The 17,875-nt window shown below is 46.5% G+C and overlaps 1 protein-coding gene across 9 annotated transcripts in view; it reads left to right on the top strand.

The window, feature by feature from the left end:
* The window catches only part of LOC104929622 (C-myc promoter-binding protein), a 68,133-nt gene that overhangs the window by 40,237 nt on the left and 10,021 nt on the right, over window positions 1-17,875 (top strand). For 4 of the 9 annotated variants that reach the window (XM_027281331.1, XM_027281333.1, XM_027281330.1 and 1 more), the window contains 12 exons: window positions 352-497; window positions 1,150-1,188; window positions 5,413-5,546; window positions 7,056-7,188; window positions 7,580-7,786; window positions 7,992-8,120; window positions 11,807-11,948; window positions 13,255-13,374; window positions 13,690-13,782; window positions 14,682-14,801; window positions 15,039-15,188; window positions 16,053-17,263. In XM_027281331.1, the coding sequence (XP_027137132.1) occupies window positions 352-497; window positions 1,150-1,188; window positions 5,413-5,546; window positions 7,056-7,188; window positions 7,580-7,786; window positions 7,992-8,120; window positions 11,807-11,948; window positions 13,255-13,374; window positions 13,690-13,782; window positions 14,682-14,801; window positions 15,039-15,188; window positions 16,053-17,263 (2,624 nt within the window). The remainder of the gene's footprint in view (window positions 1-351; window positions 498-1,149; window positions 1,189-5,412; window positions 5,547-7,055; window positions 7,189-7,579; window positions 7,787-7,991; window positions 8,121-11,806; window positions 11,949-13,254; window positions 13,375-13,689; window positions 13,783-14,681; window positions 14,802-15,038; window positions 15,189-16,052; window positions 17,264-17,875) is intronic. The other 5 variants (XM_027281337.1, XM_027281336.1, XM_027281334.1 and 2 more) reach the window with 4 other exon arrangements.

Here is a 17,875-nt window from a genome sequence, read left to right as displayed (position 1 = left end):
GCTGCGAGCCAGCGGACATCCATCCTGCTCTCAGCCTCACAGCGGCGGCGGTTTATTAGTGAGCTGAGCTGCTTTCAGCATCTATTAAGGAAGCTATTCACCACGCTGCTGTACACTAAACTGGCCATTACACTAATAACACTGTGTTGGCTTGCATCATCCAAACCAAGACAAATGGAAGTCGTGTATACATGCAGAGCCTTTTAGGGGATAATGGATTTCTTAACCACGATCTCAGACAGAAGTCTGTACATTTCTCCCTCTCTTCAGTGGATGGAGTCGAGCTTTAACCTGCTGCTTCATCTAAATTATTTGTCTTGGTCTAACTAACCTAAACTTCTCTGTCCTCAGGGTTCTTGAAGAGCCGCGACCGCTCGCACCAGAAGTTCTACTCCCTGATGACCAAAACCCAAATGTTCATCCGCTTTATCGAGGAGTGCTCCTTTGTGAGCGACAAAGACGCCAGTCTGGCCTTCTTCGACGACTGCGTGGACAAAGTAAGTGTGGTGTTTAATCCCAGTGTGTGTTTATATGCACCAATCAGCCATAACACGGCATAACGAGGCCTGAGCCATCAGTTCATGGACTCCCCTAGACATCTCACATTCAGCAGATCATTTAGTAAGTTGTGCTGTGGGTCCTCCATGCATCAGACCCACAGATGCTCGATTGGGTTTAAATCGGAGGCCCAGTGAACACCTTCAATCAATCATTTCTGCTTTGTGGCAGGGCGCATTGTTCTGCTGAGAGAGGCCGCGGCCATCAGAGAACACTGTTCACATAAAAGGGTGTCCAAGGTCTGCAGCAGTGCTAATGTAGACGCAAATCCAACAAACTGTGCCGCACTGTCTGTCTGTTCTGTCAGAACCAGCATGAACTGTTTCATCTGTTTGAGCTGCAGTCGCTCGACGGTTGGATCCGACCACACGGGCCAGCCTTTGCTCCACACGTAGGTCATTAAGCCTCGGCCGCCCATGATCCTAATAAGATCATCAGTGTTATGGCTGATTGGTGTCTGATTTCTTTTGGAGTGGCTCCTCTTATAGAAGTATTAGTAGTTTCCACTCTCCTGTGTTGCCTCTCTTCTTTCCTCTTCTAATTTCTCGAGTGTCTCTTTCTCTTTGTCTTTCTGCCTCTGTTTGCGAGCAGCTCTACAATTCAGAGCGGAGTGCAGACAAAGGAGGCAAGGTGAGTTTGGATCCTTACTTGTTTAACTCCATATATTTGTTTTCAGACGTGCAAACAACAAAGTAACTTTCAGACTACAGGAAACAATATTTGTCTTGTATTCTGCGTTTAGACGAACCCTGCACGACTGCAGCTTCAGTTTCCCGCTCATCAGAATCTAATTTAAGTTCGCTGAGCTACAAATGACTTTTTCCTCGAATCTTTCCACTTTAATGAATTATGAAATCTTCAACGTCGGCATCAAATTTGCTGTGAAAGCAATTTGTCTCGAGATGGTGGAAGTAAAGTTTCCTGGAGAAATCCATGCTCACATTTTTCTGTAAAGATTTCTGCCCTAAATTTTTCATGACTTGAGAGAGTGAGAGCTTTTAGTGCTTCAGTGATTTCGAAGCACTAACATTTTTATTTTTTTTAATATCATCCCCTGGGCTCATATTCTTCAGTGACAGCATGAAGAGCTTTGGAGAGGCTGTCGCTGTATCTTCTCTGCTCCACTGGGAACGTTTGGAGCAGTCTGACCCTGGTGTGCTCACAGAGTTGTGCTCCTCCATCAGACTGTTGGAGTGTGCTGAAGGTTAAATTTTGTTTGTTTGCAGTCTTAAAGTCCAGGCGTTCACTCGGTTCCCCGCTCACGTCCGCGGGTCATTGCTTTCTGCGGGTGACATTTGTAACAGACTCTGAAATAGACCTGCCCGTCCTTGGGTTACTAGTGCATGTGGCTGTAATTGAGACATAGTGGAAGTGAATCCAGAGGCCAGCATCCATCCACAGTGTGTTCCCGGGCCTGCGACTGGGCCCGGTGGGTCTCCTCGTCCTTCCTGTGTGTGTGTGTGTGTCCACGGCTCCACGGGTGATTAAATCCTCCGTCTGTCTTTCTGCACCGTCGCTGGATTACAAAGAGAAAGCTCACTGCAGCACTCAGCCCACACACAGACACACTCTGCTACACACTGAGACACACACACAGCAGTCACATACGGGAAGATGAGGTTAAAATGTTTTGATCCCTGAGGGAGGGTCGCAGCGAAACTCATTAAATCCTGCAGGAAGAAAAACTCGTCATACAAATGAAACATAATCACATCGATTAAAAGCAGCAAAATATAAACAGTGAAGAGCAAAACTGAACATAAACAAGTGTGTGTGTGTGTGTGTGTGTGTGTGTGTGTGTGTGATAAAATGCATCTGTTCTGTGTGAGCTCCGGCTCCAGAGGCGAGCGGTCAGAGAGCAGAGGTCAGATTCTTTCTCGACTTTTAAACTGAAATTCTTCATCGGTTCTGCCTCGATTTGCGTCCCAGCTTTTATATAACAGACAGATCCAGTTCAGGTCCGAGTCTGTATGGGTCCGGTTCAATTCCAGGTAGAACATTTCCAGATCTTTATGTATTTTTGGACCTGTGAAGACGTCGCCAATCAGTAGTTTCTTTAACATAAACACTACAGGTACACTTAACTACATTTTGGGGTCAGGGGTGACTGAGTCAGAGTCAAAAGAGAAGTTTGACTGGGAAATGAAGCAGACACTGGTTGTCTGTCAGTCTGATCCAGATGAACTGAATGTTGTCTGAGAGACAAAGACAAGATGTTCTCCTCTCACCTCTAAGTCTGTCAGTCTGTTTCTTTTCTGATGTCTGAGCTGCCTGTCTGACAGATTGCGTCTTCATCATCACAGCTGTCTCCGGTCTCTGTGGAGCAGTGCATTAAGAAATAATAAACTCCTCGCTTAAACACCTATGTGTAAATCACATTATGTTTGTGAGTACTGGGGGGGGGGCTAGATAGTTTAATTTATTTGATGTTAGGAGAGGGAGGACATCAAATGAAACACGACTGCGAGGTTAACACAATATACCATAAATATGTTTTTCCACCAAACCAGCGGAGGTCTGAGCGTCTGATTGGCGGCTGTAGCGTGACGTCGGGTTGCGTTTTTCCAAAAGTTTGATCCAGATCGGCGGCCAAATCTTACGACCCGCTCAAATGAAGGGAAAAACCTGCGTTTCCGTCGCAGCACCGGGTCCTGTCTGAGTCGTTGAGAGTTTCAGCATCAAGCCAACATTTCTTTAGACTCTCATCCGGCCAGATGGCCTTCAGGCCCGCTCGTCCTTTAGCACTTCCTACTAGTTCCCTGACAGCATGGGATCCGTAGTCTCCCAGATGTGTTCTTGTGTTCTGCCCTGGGCTCTCTTCCCAGGTGGACCTGAATGCATGAATGCTGATCAGGTCCCTGATTCCTTCCCACACTGAAGAGCCGTAGTTCTCCTCTGATCTCTTTCCAGACATCTGAGCTAACGGACTTTTAGTATCCGTGCTCAGAGAAACATCACAGAACGTTTCATGTGCTGCACTAGACAAAAGGGAATTAATTCAAGTTTTCTGACTTCAGACTGAACCAAAGAACAGTTTGACTGAGGTTATTATGAAACTTTAATAATCACTATCCGTCTAACAAGACTGAGTTATGAACCTTCAGAGAGAGCTTCACTTCCTCTCCGTCCGCCATGAATAAAATCCTGAAGCTCTTCTCAATTTACGATGCTTCCCTCCGCGACCCTTGGTTTTTTTATTTTTTTATACCCATCATAAAACTCAATCCTGGGAAAAAAAAACGCTCGTCTCATCTGCCAGCACGGCCAAAAACATGGCTGCTGTAAAATATGTGCAGCAACTTTAAATGTCAGCGATGAAAATGATCGTCCATCGTGCTGGACGTTTTTCACTGTTCCTGCCCCCGAGCAGCCGCAACCTGTAATCTTCAGGCTGAGGGGTAACTCTGTTTTACAGTGATTCAATGCTCCCACTGCGTTGATAGCAGGAAACCTGCTGTGTATCAAACTCAGGCAGGAGGTTTAACCCACACAAGAGTCTTTACACTCCCAAAGTGTCAATTTAAACGCCAATCACACTGATATGATGATGTGGTACGACGACAGGTTGATCTGGATTGACGTGACCACAAGATGATTAAATATGCGTCTGTACGCTTCGCTTCCCCCGAGGCGCAGAGTAAGTTGTGACTCCGACTCTCTGCTCTCTCTTTAGACCTTCACAGTTTCTGCTCTTTTATTTTGAATCACCGTCAGTCAAAGTCATTTTCTCACACACGTGCAAACACACACAGAGGCCAGGGCAGGACGTTCAGTTCATCTGTAAAGGGTCACTCCACCAACTTTACATTTGCTTACTTCGCTAGTCACGAGGAGTACGACTCTGCAGTCCTCTGCAGCTCTGGAACAGTTTTAACTGCAGTTTGAAGGAGTTTGGAAGGAAAGTCAAATAAAAAACACAGCAGCTGAAAAACATTATAGGAAGTGTAGGATCCAGATTTTGACTGAAAGTCAAGATATCTCCACCTCTAAAGCGCTTTCACGACATCAGGAGTGATCACTGACAGTATAAAGAGTGGACGACGTATCCGTGACGTCACCCACGGGTTTCTGAAGAGCCGCTTTGAAGCTCAGTGTGTTGGCAGTACTACTTCTTATCGGCAGACTTGTGGCGGGCTCAGTGACGCCGTGAGGTTGCCACTTTGGAGTGACGTAACGTTGACGGTTGTACTGAGCTCACACACTAACAACACGGCCATCGGGAGCAATCCGGGGTTCAGTATCTTGTCCAGGGATGCTTCGACTGGATTGAGGGAATCAGGAATCAGGAGACACCCTCAGATCAGCCACTTGAGCACTCACTCTCTGACTTTATGGGAGTGTAATACTAAATCTCTCTTTAATAACTCTCTTGAGAAAAGAGATGAAGAGGTTTATTTTGGGAGTATTTGCAAATCCACCAGATATCAGAATCTAGTAGCTCCAAATGTTCAGGACGATAATTTGTGTCGTGTACGCGTGGTACATACTTCCTGCTCCTGCTCATATTTGACAGATTGATGCTATAGAATCCGTATATCAAGCTGTAATTGGTTTTGCTCTGTAGGAGAGTAATGGAGGTAACTGTATATTCAGCTTTGTGTATGTGTGGTGACAGAGGGCGGCTTCAGAGAGGCAGTGTGGGTGTATAAGAGAAGCGTGTTCGCTCACCTGCTGTCGTCCTCCCTCGGCTCATTCTATAGAAATCCTGCGATCAGGCCGACGGCTACGAAGCTGCTTTGAATTTATGCCTCAGTAAAAAAAAAATGCAAACACTGACATATTTACTACAGGCCATAAAATCTGAGCTCCGTGTTGCAAACGTCTCGGCTCATGTTTGTGTGTTCTGTTCTGCAGGTGGACAGCGACAGGCCGGAGGAGACCCGGCTGATAGAGATTGATGAATCCCAGCGCAGCGAGCACACGGTCTTCATCACGCCACCGGAGCTGCCTCCGCTGCCTGACGGGGAGGAGTATCCACTGTGCTACATGTAAGAACTGACCTTTCCTCTCACGCGGCAGAATTAATGCATTCAGTGACATTTCACAGCGCGTTATTGTAACCGAGCGCCTGATTAGATTATTATCGGCCAGTAACATGAATCATATGCACAGTCCGTGCTTTAGTCTCACTCAACAGACTACAAACAAGTTCAGTGAGCTGCTGCAGGCCCTTTGAGCTGCAAGTGAAAATCACTAGACAGTGGCAAAGTCCAGTGCCGCCTACCCTGGAAGATCAGTTTGGACTTTATGGTTTCTAGCACTGAAGCAAGAAGGTTCCAACCTCAAGAACAGAAAGGTCAGATTAGACTCAGCCAAAAAACATTTTGAAAAGCCAGCTCAGTTCTGGATCATTTGGATCAACCTGAACCAGAAATACGGGAAGTAAAAAGTATGGAGAAGTCTCGGAGCGGCTCATGATCGGAAGCATATCACGTCATCTGTACAACACAGCGGAGGCGGTGTGATGGTACGGGCATGTGTGGCTTCCAGTGGGTCACTGGTGTTTATTGATGATGTGATAGAAGACAGCCAGACGTCAAATCAGCGAAGATGATCGGATGGTGCTTCACTTTACAGACAGACCAAAATATACTGCAGAAGCAGCCCAGAAGTATTTTAACCAAGTTAATCCGTCAGTCTCATCGTGATCGAGCATCGTGCATTTCACCTGCTGAAGACGAAAACTAGACGTAGAAAGATGTCAGCAAACTCAGCATTTGGTGATGTGCATGGATTCTAGACTTAAAGCAATCGTTGCCTGCAAAAGATTTTCGTCAAAGTATTAGAATTTTATTCATGAATATTTTAATTTATCCAATTAAATTTGAAATAAGTGGTTTTTAATTCAAAGTTTAATGTGATATTTCTGTTCAAGCCCTTGATTCAAAGCTGAGTCTGCATGTACCGAACTATGTCAGAATTAAGTAGAAGTCCACACAGACATGTAGTTTGCAGGTGTGCTGACACGCTGTGAGGTGAAGATGGAGCGCCGAGAGTTTTCCAATTAAAAACAGAATAAATAGAAAAACGTGTGAGAACGTTGCCGTCCTTCTGTCTTCCTACTCGACATCTTCTGTTAGTCTAACTGAAGAAAAGACTCACACCGAACAGCAGGAAGGAAATTAGAAAATCTGAATAATAAATTGAGTTTAAAATCAGTTAATTTATTCCTGTAATAAGTGATTGAGGAGCAGCAGGAGTCTAAAGACTGAACACGTGTGTGTGTGTGTGTGTGTGTGTGTGTGTGTGTGTGTGTTTGAGTCTTTGCTATTTGTATTCCTCAGTCGTGTTTCACTCTCAATAATTTATGACGAGATTTCACTGAACCACTTTTGTTAAACTCCCCTCGTAATCGGTAACGACCAGCAGGCTTCCAGAATTTATGACCCGCTCTCCTTTGTAGATAATTACACGCACACTCTATTTACGATGTGCTTAACCTTCGTGAATCATCTCACGTTCTGCGTGTGTGTGTGTTTATGCATGTTCTCCATCAGGTACGACGGTTTCCCGGTGTTAAGTCTCGACCTGTTTGACCCGGTGGAGGGTCTGCGGACCCCCTCGTCCCGCCTCGCTGCCAGGCACAGCTGTCCCACCAGCCCTGCCCCCATGTTCAGACGCACCAAGCAGGTCAGCAGAGCAGTAACTCATCGCTCTCCCACCCTCAGTTATTAATTTAAACATTGTTATTTATTATTTATGCATTTATTTCTTTAGTTTTCTTTTTAAATTGTCAAACTTGAGACCAAAAAAGTAAAATCTCGATGACAGTTTAGACAATCCACTGATCTTCTAAGAAGAAATATTCACAACAATTCAGCATACGTCTAAGAAATCCATAAAAAAAAAGTTTTCTTTGTTTTCTAAACTGTGGTAAGACTGGATGTGATTCACAGAGTGACGACATTGACGTCTAATCTAAAAGATTACATTTCATCCTGATGGTTTAGAGTGAAATCCCTCTGAATCGCCCGCGAGCGTTAAACAATGTATTCTCCTCGCCCTTCTTTTTCATCCACAGGAGATCAAGTCAGCCCAGAAGATCGCCAAGAAGTACTCGTCCATCCCCCAGCTGTGGTCCAAGTGCCTCCTCCGTCACTGCTACGGCCTGTGGTTCATCTGTCTGCCAGCGTACGTGAAGGTGTGCCACTCCAAGGTGCGCGCGCTTCGCACCGCCTACGACGTCCTCAGGAAGATGCAGGCCAAGAAACTGCAGCCTCCAGACGAGGTACGTGAGCCGCTCGGGTCCAGAGAAGTCTGCTGTGTTTCTGGACGTTGTTGAAATCTGTGTTTCTCTTTGCATGGTTGCCTGAGGGGTCGAAGATCACGGGCGATTTATCCAAATTCACACACATCCGAACTTTTTTTGGAATCGTTTCTAAAGGTTGTCGTCTCTCTGTCTAAACAATCTCACACGTACACATACTGTGCAGGTCTGTTACCGGGTGTTGATGCAGCTGTGTGGACAGTACGGCCAGCCCGTCCTGGCAGTCAGGGTCCTCTTTGAGATGAAGAAAGCCGGAGTTCACCCCAATGCCATCACGTACGGTTACTACAACAAGGTACGGTCAAAGCTTATTATTGTTTAGTTCATAAAGTGGTGTGACGTGCTATGAAGGATGTGACTCCACCAACCTTAGCGTCTTACACAAGCTCTAATAAAAACATATGAGGTGTTTCGTGCACCGTCGCTCTGGGTGTGGCTGCTGACTCTGCTGCAAGCTTGACTCATGCGTGAACTCACACCCGTGACGGCCAACTATGAGACAAATCCTCTGGAAAGATCGTCCAATGGGAGAGTCCGTTTTCCATCAGCTGTGATGGATGAAAACACTGAGTCAGAGCATTAAAATGCAATAAAAGTCAGGAGGACTGACTCCTTCATGCTCATTATATAGCAGCAGGCTACTCTATGAGACAGTGAATGTTCCTCGCTGCTCTCTGGTTGGAGCTTCGAGGCAGACGCACTTCATCACAGCAGACACATAAAAAGAAACACCGTTGACATTTGCAGTTCTCCCTCCAAGGTTGTAGGTTGTCTTGTGCGATCAGACCTGGGTGTCGGGATGAATCGTGGCTCTGTTATCATCGCAGCCCGTCCCTGATCTGGCACACCCGGGGAGTAAAAAGTAAATTGTCTGATGTGGGAGACAAGGCCACAGTAAAGGTTACTCCCATGGGTTCTGACGCCTGCGTTGGCTTGGAGGCACGAAGGTGGTGGATTCACTGCACCGACACAAACTGTGTGTGTGTGTGTGTGTGTGTGTGTGTGTGTGTGTGTATACACACTTATCTACAAATTCTTTGCTTTCATTTCCCATTAAATTCTGAAAACACTGAACCACGTGAGGAGCTAGAACAGACAAATTAAAAACAATCAGGAGTCCAGACACTGCGTACCACTTCAGAAAATATCAGAGATCCATTAGATCTGGTTCTGTAGAGGTTCAAGAACCAGAGCTAATGGATCAGGAGGTAGAATGGATCATCCACTAATCAGATGATCGGCGGTTCGATCCCCGGCTCCTCCAGTGTCCTTCAGCAAGATGCTGCTCCCGATGCTGCGCCCTCAGTGTGTGAACGGTTATGATGAGCAGTTGGCACCTTGCAGTGTGAGATATGTAGTGTATGTATGTAGTGCACAGACCATAAACCATCATGACAGATGTTAAAATGCAGCAGTGAGATCTTGGATCGGCTGGTTTGTTTGTTCAACCCTGATTTTATTGTTTATTTTTGAGCTACGTGCATGAATGTGACTATGTAGCAGGCTGAAACCAAACTCCACCCACCTCATGGTGTATTTACGTTTGAACTGTGCAGAGTTTTGATAGTAAAATATGTTTTTAAATTAATTTACTTCAGGTCAGGTCACGTACCACTGCTGGTACACTTACCATAATTTGAGAACCAGTGGACTAGAACAGAAAACCTCTTGAGCTGAAGTAACCTTGATGCTTTCCCGTGAAGCGATCTCTGCGCCCGCCAAGGTCATCTCTGCTGATCTGTGTAATTTGCAGTCTAGGTTGACTTGTTCCCTGCAGACGAGTCGAGGCGAGGCAACGCCTGATGGAGAGATGCAGTACAAGTTCATTTCCACAACAAGTTTCTTGTTTGTGTACCTTTGAGAAATAACAATCAAATAATTGGATTATTATATACAGCCTGAAGATTGTTACACTCTAAACATACTTGTGTGTTTTCTGAGATGTTGTTGAGTTCTCTGAGGTCTCTCTGGTCTTTTCCACTCGTTCGATGGTTTTCAGACTAACAGTGTAAAAGCAGACGGTTCAGGCCTGGAGAGAAACGACAATAACAAACCAGAGAAGTATCAACATCATTAAGTCAAGACGAGACACGTCACAGCAGGAAACCTTCAACATCTTTCTCTTTTCATCCACGCTGGCTTTCGGCCTCAGCGGGTTTGTCTCTGTAAAAACAGAGCTGTGTTTTGAATAAGTCACCACACCAACACCAACACTTCTCCATCATCAGTGACCCTTTATGCATGTTCGTCTGTGGAAATAAATATTCTGCGCAACAGGAGACAAATGATGACACCAACAACAAGTTCAAGTTCAATTATTTAAGTTATCTCATGACACTTTCCATATAGAGCACGTCTAGACCGACTCTTTCTAACATCATTTACAGAGACCAAACAGTTCCCACCCTGAGCAAACACTCGTGGTGACAGTGACAGAAAAACTTCCTTTAAGATGCAGAAACCTCAAGCAGAAGGTTTTTTTTTGTCTCTGTCATCATCCTGGAAACCCAGGGAGTAAAAAAAGTAACCACAGCTTTAAAATGTTTAAATACCACCAGTGCCCAAAAACTGCAATTCCTCAAACAGCAGCTTGGGGCTGGGTGCTCTAATAAGCCGCCTGTAACCACACCCACCTGTCAATCAAAGCGTCCACGCTCTTAATCCTGCATAACTTTAAGCCTTAATATAACCTGAACAGGTGAGTTGTATATAAAATTCACCCTCAGTACAGTTGTCATGAACGGGGAAATTAGCTACAGAGACCAAAACTGTTTTTTGTACCAGGCTGTAAACATGTTTATTTCTGCTGTGAAGTTGGACATTTGGACATGGGGACTTATGGAGACTGACTCACTTCTGGAGCCAGCCTCAACAGATTTTCCAAAAACTATTCGTTTAGACACTGATCTCAGTTCAACCTGAACCAGAAATAATCAACCCCTGAGTACTCTATAAGGGCTCTTTCATACCAGCGCTGAACGGACCAGGTTCGTTTGTGCAGCTGTGAAAGCTCGTCCGAACTCTGGTTGGTCCGCTTTGCAAGTGAACCCTGGTGCAGCTCACTTACAGTGTGAAAGCAAACGGACTATCCAGCGAACCAAAGATCAGAAAGCCAAGTGATGATCCGGGTTTTCTTCTTCCTGCAGCTTCTTTTGGGCAATACCGCCCCAAACGAGCAGCTGCTGTAACTGCATTACGTTGAAAATGAACCAAACCGGCATTCCCTTCCCAATTGAACCGAGTCCTGCGGACTATCCTGGTGCAAAAGCAAGATTAACATTAAGTGGGACTGTGGTTCGACTGTTTTCCTTGAACTGTCTTAAAACATTTAAACTGAAAAACATTTGTACCCTCCATCCTATCATTTGTATCAGTCATTAATAATATCAGAAGCAGAAGCAGCTAACTAAAAAAGATATACATTTTAGTTCCTCTTGTTTATTTTCCCTGCATGAATCATATTCACTGTCTAGCCGTCGCTGACAACATCTGCGGGAGGGCAGCCTCATTTCACCTGCTCCAATCCTGAGAGTGTTCACGCAGGAGCAGCCGGCCTAATAAAGCCAGTTGTGCTCGGTGGCATACCAATCGTGTTTTTCTCAGGGGGGCTTCTGAAGTGTATTTTAGGAGCAGACAGAGACTGTCGAACGTGACTTGGCCACCAACAGCTGCAGTGCGTTTCCTTTTTCTGATGTCGAGCGTGAGCGTAGATCTGAAGCTGCACGCCTTTGATGAGAAATGGAACCGGATTGGGTCAGTTTCTGTTCAAATTCAAACAGTTTTCTGGCTCTTCATGTTCAGTGATTTATTTAATAGATGAATATAAGAAGATTTCACGGTGGGAGAAACGTCCACGCTCTTAATCATTTGAATTAAAAATGGACAGACGTCATCAGAGACTTTGCACAAGTCATTTGGCAGCGACGTCATCTCATCTTCCTCCTCCTCCTCCTCCTCCTCCTCCTCCTCCTCTGTGTCCAGGCGGTGTTGGAGAGCACGTGGCCCTCCAGCACCAGAGGAGGATACTTCCTGTGGATGAAGCTGAGGAACGTCGTTCTGGGCGTGGCGCAGTTCAAACGGGCGCTACGGCGACAGGCCCCGCTCACCCAGAGCCCTCTGTCAGGTAACTGTGATCACTAACACACACGACTACATTTACTTAGTGTTAAATGCAGTAACATACAGTATTTGGTAACGTTCATACTGCCACTCTAACTCTAACCAACACACCTCATTTGAGCATTTTTCATAACCTGAGCCAGGACATACAACAACGACATCAACCAAACACTCACTAAGGTCGATGCACGAGGTTTAGGTATAATGAAATCTTTCTGTAGTTCAGAAAGGTTAGCACTCATTGACTGACACGTTCAGGTGTGTATGTGAAGACTGTTTTAAATTTCAGTGATATAGAAATAAATAATAAAAACAGCAGCTCAGAACACAAACACATTTTAACAGACATAAAATAATCAGTTAGTCGAGCATTAGTGATTAAATCTAATCTAAAAAGATGATCAAAGATTTACAATAATAATAATAAAAGACAAATAAAATCTCAGTCAGTCACCTGATGTATCTTTATAAACGTACATTAGTGTGACTGAACTCGCCCTGCATGCTCCCAGAACATGCTGATCCCCGTCCTGCTTATCCCCGCTGCTTTTTATGACGCTCCCGGTTTGAAAGAGGCAAACACACTCATCTATAACACAGCACAGGCTGAACATTTTCTCATGTTTCTGATGACGACATAAATAATACATGTCCACTGTCATCACACACGTCATCTGTAAGATGCTTTCAGAGAGGTGAAAACAACTGTCCTGTTATTTTCTAACAATGTTCTACGAAGTTTCCTGAAATTAAAGATTGAAGAATTTTATTCTTATAAAAAAGGAAATCCAGGCAGTTCTCTGGAACAGTTATTTAAGTTCTTTGTGTTGTGTTTAAAAGTAGTAAAGAAGTGTTCAAATCTCTAAAAAACACTTTTTTCATCATTCTTTCATTTCACGTTGAGCTGACCTGCCGTGCACAGACTAAAGAAGTTTAATTGTTTAAATGGATCTAATTAAATCTAAGTGTAACAGCTGAGTCAGTCTTTCCCTGTAATTAGCACTAATTTACATGTCCCACCTCAGCTCCGGTAACTATGGTAACCATAAATAAATATCCCGTTGGCTTTATCGTAGAATATTTTTATTTATTTTCTCGTGTTATGAATCATTCTTCGTGCATATGCTGATTCAGCTAGATTCATATCGAGTTATGACATGAGACACAATCAAAACATCTTTTCATGACTCACCTGGACACTTCTCCTCACACATCATAACTCAAACACTAAGAGGAAGAGTTGAGCCGTGGTGGAGCAGGACTGGACCGGCGCCGGGTTCTTCCTTTAACGCCTCCTTGTCTTTGGGCAGATGGCAGCGACCTGGACGCTGTGAGTCACGGCAGCCTGGATAGCTCTGCCGACAATAACCTGGCCGAGCAGCAGGGCCCCTTCGCCAAAGTAGACCCCACTGACGATAGATCTAGCACAGGTACACCCGACATGGCTGCTGCACTCAGTCTTTCACAGGCAGCCGTCTTCTTCTACATCTTTTCTTCTCAATGACATTTTTATTTTTTTTGTATCCTCCTTTTTCATTTGTCCCGCTCACCAACCGGCCTCTTCCTCATCCCCCCTCCTCTCACACCTCCTTAACCTCTGCCGCCTGTTTCTCCACCTTCCTCTCGTCCCCCCCGTCGTCCATCCATCCATGTCTCTCCCTGGTTTTGCGGCTGTGGTTTCTGCTCTGCTCTGTCCCTAACCCTGCCCTTCACTCTGGCCCTGCCTGTGTTGCCCTTGCATGCAGCCGGCCGTGGGGGCGGCAGCGTGGGCGCCAGGGCCCTGGTGGCCCACTCCCACCGGGGGGGCTCTGAGCTCAGAGAAGCCACCCTCCACCCAGGTAAACCTCTCTGTCTGTCAGCCTGCCTGTCTGTCTCTCTCTGGTTGCATTTTTCTGTCTCATCTTGACGTCTTCAGGCCTCCCATCATCACTTCTTCCTCTGTGGTCTCACCTCACTCGTCTCTCTTTTGAGTTTCCTTGCTTGTTCACCACAGAGTGATTTGTCATCGTCAATTAAGGCGAGTAATTACTCTTTTTGATTACGGAAATCATTTTAATCACGGAGACGGCAACTCGGCAGGAGACTTCGCCTCGTGTGTGCAGAAAATCTGAGAGGGAGAACCGCGGCGGGAGGGAAGAGCCGCCACGTGAAGTTCATTGATTATTACAGTCAGTCGACAGCGGGTCGCTCCGTACCGTGTTACAGCCTCGTGTTTTATTTAGAGGTGATGACCAGAGAGGTTCATGGGAAAGATGAAAGAGGAGAATACATCCTCATCATCAGTCAGCCGGTTGCCTGGAAACACAGAGAAAGTTTTTAGAGTCAGCCTGAAGCGACGGCAGGTTTTTTTAAGTTGAATTCATCAGCAGCTGTGAAGCTGCACTTATCTTCCGCACAGTAACTGTAGATCTCCACACGCCCAGAGGAGGATTTCTGTTATTCAGCCACAGTTTAGCTGCTTTTTCTTTCTTATCATGCAACAGTGCCCCGATGAAAGGAAAGAAACACCTTCTGGTTTCTCTTTATGTATGTTTCATTTCCCTGCTCCTGCCGCCGTCTTAGCAAGCTGCAATGAATTCATGTTTATCCGTACGGAGTGAGAGTTTCCGTCTTGAAGAATTCGTTCTGCATAGATTTTCCATGCGTTTTGTTGCATATTTCTGTGACTGTGTGGTTTAATATCATCATCAGTGTCTTCTGTGTCTCTCATATGTGTCCTCCTCTCTCTGTCCTCCAGGAGATCAGTCAGATTTGGGTTATAACTCGTTGTCCAAAGAGGAGGTTCGCAGAGGAGACCCCAACGCCCCGGACGCCGCCCCGGACAAAGATGACAAGAAGGAGAGCGACTGCAGCTCCCGTCAGTAGTCTGTCTGATCCGATCTCACCTGATATTTTTGTCTACTGTACCTCCTAAAAAAAAAAAGAGAGAGCTTGGAGCTCTGCAGCCACGTGGGATTCCCCCTTCCTCTGCCTTGATCTTTTCCGTCTCCTCCAGAGATGATTCATTCATTCCGGTTTCTTCACATCAAAGAACAGTGCGATATTACAAGCTGTGCACAGGGCTGATTTTAAATAGTAATTTCTGTGTTTGCAGTGTCGGAGACAGAGAGCGCCAAGGGGAGCAAAGACTGCCTCCCTCAGCTGGACGTGGAGGTCCACTCCTCGTTCAGATCCCGCGGCATCGTTCGCAGCAGCTGTCCGTACGACGACTCGTCCTGCAGGCCGAAGAGCTCGGCCAGCGCAGGTAGAGAAGTAAATAGATTCAGCAGTGAGAGAACTTTTCTTTCATGATGTCCTCGACATAGAAACACAGCCTTTCAGGTTTATTTCAATACCCATGAGCCTCAGCTGCTGTTGCTATGGAGAGGAAGCCAGAAGAAACAAAAGAAGAGCACATGTCTTGATTTTAACCGCTGAGATACAAAACCAGCTTCTGTGTGATGTTGGTTAGTTCACTGACCTGTCGCAGACATGCAAACATTTCTCCTCCTGAGTCAACAGTTCCATCTTGTATATGTTCGACTCGTGTTCAGACCACTTCCTTCCAACAGAATCTTAAACCGGTATCCATCTCCTCTCTGTGCAGCGTCGTCTGTAAAATAACCCAAATACAACACTACTATTGTTTTATGGACTTCATAGCCCAAAATCTCTTTAACAATCACCACGTGAACATCTTCCCAAAACTCTAGTTCTACGACGTAAACGAAACATGGTGTTCTCCGACATGTTTGAGGTGTAGATGTTTGTTTGCTCGTTATTTTAGGTGTGATAAATGACGTGTGTTCTTTCCAGGTACGTGAAGAAGTGGATTGTTGCATTCTCCAGATTTTTAGCCATTCATTCACTTTCCCATCTCTCCATTAAACGCTGAGATAAAGTCTCAGAAATCTGCTCTTGAATTGTTGGTTTCATAGATGGATAACATAATAAAAAGTTAAACCCAAATATTCTTGAGGTTGAGGTACAACAGCATCGTGTTCTAACGTACACAGACTTGAACTTTTTGCCCTAGAATGAAAGAACCTGATATTTCCAAGCCATTAAACTCACCAAAGGGAGTTCCTCCTGAAGTCATTGAGCTGTTCTCCTCCTCCCTCTCTCTCAGGCCATGTCGCGGGTCTCCTCTTCACCTCCTCCCTGGATGAGATCGGTGAGGTCCACGGCAACAGTTTGCTCAGGAGACATAAGAGCGCCCTGGAGGAGGTGGTGGGCAGCGCCAGCAGCGGCTCGGCTCTCGACTGGCAGGGCGTGAGGGGCCGCAGGCTGAGCGGCGACACCGTGGGCAGCAGCGGCAGCGGCACCACCGTCCTCGGACTCGGCATGAGCCAGGGGGAAACCGACCCGGATAAGATCGCGGGACACCTGGGCGCAGATGTCAAAATTCTCTCTGGTGCCAACTTCAGTAAGAATAAGAGGCCTCGCTCGCTGGCTCTGGGAGGGTTGGAGGAGGCGGCTGCTAAGGCGGGTGGTGTCAGAAATCGTGATCACAGAGAGGAAGACGAGGACATGGAACGACTGGACTCCAGTGATGAAGACACGAGTCACACAGAGGACATTTTTGATCTGGAGGATCTGGATTTAGACAAGCCTTCCACAGGCGGAGGCGTCAGCTCTCGTAAGAGCAACAAATCTCACAGTAAAGTTGTTGAACGAAGTGCCAGCTACGGCGGTGTGAGCACCGAGGCCTCCAGAGGAGCCGTGAAGCGCACCGGCATCCAGACCGGCTACGACCCTCTATCCCTGCTCGCGGCGGAGTCGCAGACCGAGCAGGAAAACGAGGATCAGTACCCAGAGGGTGACGAGGCCAGCACGCCGAGCGCCCGCAGGCACCTGGCCAGGGAGATCGAGCTCTACATGAACCACATGGGCAGCCCGCTGAGCAGCCGCACACCCAGCCTGGACCTGCAGGACCCGGCCAGTCCCCTCCTCCTCCACCCCTCCTCGCTCTCCGCCCCCCGCAGAGCCAGCCTGCCCCACAGCTCCCCCCGCAGTGCTGCCGGAGTGCCGCGTTCCCGCACCTTCCACCCGCCCTCGCCCTCCCAAAACATCTCACGCCAACGCCTGTGGTCGTCGCCGCCCTGTCGCAGTTCCAGCACCACCCCCAGCCCCAGCCCTCGACCCAGCCCGTACAGGGAGAGGACAGACGGGATGAGTCTGGTGTCACCTTCACCCTCCTCCTCCTCTTTCGCCCTGGACACTCTGCTCACACCAACGCTCGACGTTTTTAAGACCAGCGTGTTCTCGGCTGGGAAGGGCGTAGCAGAGAAGGCCAGCCGCTGGTACTCCCGCCTCGCCACGTACACCACACCCACCAAGGTACAGAGGTCATGCTTTCAGAGTAAAGACACTCAAGATCATTTAAATTAGATCCTTTATTTTGGTAGTCTGTACAAAGCCTCAAACATACATAGATGCAAAGATACATAGATACATACATAGCTCCTGTCCGTGGCGGTTACCGGGCCTTTGTTGAGAGATGCTATGGCAGAAAGTATGAAACTCGTTTAGAGGATGCATCTGCGACCAGATGGGAGCTGTATGAATTAGTTTATTGTTGAGGTCCGAGAGGTGTTGGGGTTTGGAGACCGAGGATTTTGGAGGCTTGTTGACGTGTTGAAGACGCAGGGTGAACAGTACAGGACGACCCCAGAAGTGCTTTGAATTTACGGGTGGTAGAGAGTCTTTGATGGCCGTGTGTGTGATGATCAAACTTCAGTTCATCGAGGTATTTGATGGACTCCACAGTCTCCACGGAATCATTATTGATCCTTGTGGGGTTACGGACGAGGCTGTGAGGTTGTGTTAATAATCAGTGAGTCTGAGACATGAGAGCTCTAAATATAGATGTAAACCTTTACTGGATCAAACAGGGTTCAGTAACACACTGCAAATATAATCTGTATTAAACTGTGTCCAAGACGAGCCTGA

Source organism: Larimichthys crocea, chromosome VIII (assembly GCF_000972845.2).
Source record: "Larimichthys crocea isolate SSNF chromosome VIII, L_crocea_2.0, whole genome shotgun sequence".
Classification (NCBI taxonomy): Eukaryota; Metazoa; Chordata; class Actinopteri; family Sciaenidae; genus Larimichthys; species Larimichthys crocea.
Note: the sequence above shows the minus strand (reverse complement) of the source record. Positions and strands in the feature narration are given on the sequence as shown.